Source organism: Opisthorchis viverrini, assembly GCF_000715545.1.
Source record: "Opisthorchis viverrini unplaced genomic scaffold opera_v5_132, whole genome shotgun sequence".
Taxonomy (NCBI): domain Eukaryota; kingdom Metazoa; phylum Platyhelminthes; class Trematoda; order Opisthorchiida; family Opisthorchiidae; genus Opisthorchis; species Opisthorchis viverrini.
This window is the reverse complement of record NW_008751789.1, coordinates 119,226-122,486: the sequence shown is the minus strand read 5'-3', so window position 1 is coordinate 122,486 and position 3,261 is coordinate 119,226. Positions and strand designations below refer to the sequence as shown.

At 45.8% G+C, this 3,261-nt stretch overlaps 1 protein-coding gene across 1 annotated transcript in view; it reads right to left on the bottom strand.

Annotated features, from left to right (window-relative positions):
- The window catches only part of T265_14026 (hypothetical protein), a gene marked incomplete at both ends in the record, with an annotated part of 13,325 nt that extends 10,485 nt beyond the window's left edge, over nucleotides 1-2,840 (bottom strand). Inside the window, one exon of the mRNA XM_009171696.1 lies at nucleotides 2,808-2,840. Within this exon, the coding sequence (XP_009169960.1) occupies nucleotides 2,808-2,840 (33 nt within the window). The remainder of the gene's footprint in view (nucleotides 1-2,807) is intronic.
- Nucleotides 2,841-3,261: the final 421 nt, after the last annotated feature.

The window sequence follows — 3,261 nt, the reverse complement described above, 5'->3', positions numbered from 1 at the left end:
TTGAGCAGCACCGGGCTCTTTGGTTTTAAAAGTATTTCGACCGTATTGGATAATGCGCCGGCGGTCACGGTCAACCGTTGGGCGATCGGAGTGTGCGGTTTTTGGGGCCGACCTTTTCTAACCCGTCCTTCCTCGGGGGAAGGCAGCATCGCTGCTTCCATAAATATGGACATGCTGGTCGCCTGGGGGAAACACCTTACTGCCTTCACACTCCTGTCGCAGAGGACAGTACGACTTTACCCCCAGACCGCCTCGTACCACGATTACTCGTAGTGCGGGGTCTTGCTGCTCTTGGTCTGGCTGATCCTCTTTGGCCTTCCTGGCTTGGTTGGACCTTGTGGAACGAAGTTCCAGCCAGTGTAGCCCGCGGGATCATTGCAGCACTCAAGCCCGACCACCACGTCAAGGTGGCAGCTTTAGGCCATCTCACCCCTTAATCCTCATCAGGCAGTAGTACGCTCTGGCACCAAAGCTGATTCGACTGCACAGGTATGGGAAAACGAGGACGAGAATGTATGGGTAAAATAAGCGGTGGTTCCGCCTAATTTATCATGAAACTTCTTCGACTCGGTGTATTGGCTGCTGTTAACCATAAAATAATCACGCGTAGGTGTAGCTAGGTATTTGGTATTCCCCAACAATTTTTGAATTGTAACCCACGGGATTCGCGCCTCCTTCCAGATTGGAATGTGTTGTCAGAAACGGTCATTCCTAAATATTGGACGTACACTGCCAAATCCCATTCAAATACAGTAACATCGGGTTTTATGGATATGTGCAAGGGCGTTTTCACGATTAGACATCATATGCAACATGTGCTTGAACTCAAAATGTATGAAAATGGCCCGGTGTTTTCATAAATGAGTATGCAATTAACCAGGGAAAAGACAAACTGGTAGCATAGATTCGGTTTTCGAAAGTAGATCCTATCACAGACTAAGAAGCCAACAGGTCAAATGAGCTGAACTTTTGGAAGGGTGTCATGCTTGACACACGTTTATTTGTGAAGTCAGACAGACTCGTGGATAAAAGTACACCGCTAATCAATGCTCATACCCAACTACTGATAGAAAGACCTGCAAAAATACAGGATAACGACACCGATGAAGATAACTCACAGGTAAATGATCTTGATTTGCTGACTTTCCAATGCGGTAAATCCTTTTTGATGAAATGAAACAGAGTTTAACGAAAAACAAGAACCTACGAGTACCCGTTGGAGTTTTCGGAATTCAGTTCTAACAGGGGGGAGAAAGGTAGATTATAAGAATGGCATAACGAACCTGAATGGACCTGTGTAGCCGATTCGTACTCAGTTTCTTTTGAAAGGTCCTGAAAATCTGAAACAGTACACAGATATTGCAGACAGTCGAGTAAAAACATACCATCCGCCTGGGTAAATGTGCGCTCGGACTTTTTCGTTTCGGGAGTGGAGTCCTCTAGACTCAAATCAGAAGCGATGCTCAGCCTAGCGGCCTCACTATTGACCGTTTCACTTTCTGGGATGCAGAGGTCGGATGATTTGCATGGAGGCACATGACAGATGACCGGAGGAGGAGGATCGATTTCCGACGAGGGGATAATATTTGAAGAGTCCTCAACAAACTGTTCAAGTGTGAACTGTTCTTCACCAGTGTCCGAATTCATGATTGTGAAATGGGTCAAGGTTGTGCTGAAGTAAAGAAAAGAAGCCTGTAATGGGCAAAACACTGTGAACGCTATTCCTTAACACCTCACCACTCTTACAACAGTCTTACAATTCGAAACGCAAGGTGATCAGTCCACAAAACACACGGATCAAGCTTTTAACATCTTCCAATCAAAAGCGATTAAGTTTAACTGATATTCCCTAGTAGTGCTAAATGTCAATGAAGTCACCAAGCCGAAAGATTAATCTCTCCGCTCATCCTATAACTTCAAATCAAAACCTCCTAACATGCTGTGTTCACTTAAATGTTAAGAATGATTTTGAGTATAGTGAGCATAGTGTTAGAAACATTAGGTCAGTGATTAATTCCTCACATTGGTTGGAACGAAAGCGGGTAGCTGCTGACAAGAAGATAGAAGCGAGCACGTAAATACACTGAAGCACTCCAGAGCCGTTGTACTCAGAGTTTTCGCTGATTTCTTTGGAAACGGTGCGAGGAGAAAACGTAGTTTTAGAGGCAACGCCGCTATATGCAGCACTCATATGTATCCCTAGGATATCCATATCAAAAGACTTTCTGTTTCTAAGTTTGTGTAGACAGACTTCGGTAAGAGATGAAAGCCGAGATTGATCGGGAGATAGAAGACTGTGGGGTGAGGTTAAACCTAGTCAAGTACTCCGGGATATGTTCTACTGCAGAGAAAATCACGATCAATGTACATTGTAGGAAAGGAGAAACAGACTTACGAAGAGCGCTTGATATGTGCCTCGGCCACTGCCCCTAGACATTAGTATGCTTATGTGAGAATGTGGAAAATAGGGTTCATTCTCTCAATCATGAGACCGGAAATCGCACATACAAGAGCAGCGGTAAAGCAGATCTAGAGCGGTACGCCACAGTCCTCAAAAAGGGAGATCCTTATGCGGATTTAGTACCCCAGAAAAAGTCGCACTTAGAATATTTTGAAGCCCATTCGATGAACCTGGGAAAACTTCGAGAGTAAATTGAGTACCCTCAGGGAAGAATGACCACAGGGTCATTAACGATGTCATGTCATTGCTAATGCATGAAAAGCCAATTCAATTCAATGTATCGTCTATAACCCGTGAACCATGGACAGAATGATTCCAGCCGCTACAGTTTCGATCACCGGAAAACGGATATAAGGGACGTACAACCAAGTGAAGTCATGTGCAGTTTGTCAGGAGATTGGGTAACTAAGCAGTGAAGGCGAAAGATTTGATGCATGAGCGCCACTGAGTGCGCGATTGGGCCATTTCTGCCAGTGTCATTAACCGCTGGTGATTTGAGTCCCGGGTACTCCATGCAGAGAGGCGGCCGTTGCCCACCCGACTAAGTTTACTGGTTGGTGTTTTCGTACTTCGTTGCCAGGTCATACACCATCCACCTTTCGATCGCTTCCAGTCAGCACAGGGCTGGAAAAAAAAGCACTGTGAGGCAGACGGTCTTCCGGCATGCGCATTACATATCCCAACCAGCGCAGCCTATGAAGCGGCAGTAATTCATCTATCGCCGGAGAGTTTCACCGTCACGAAGAGACTGGATCTTACCGTGGTGTGACGGTTTGCGCACCTCAGCGATCCATTGAGCT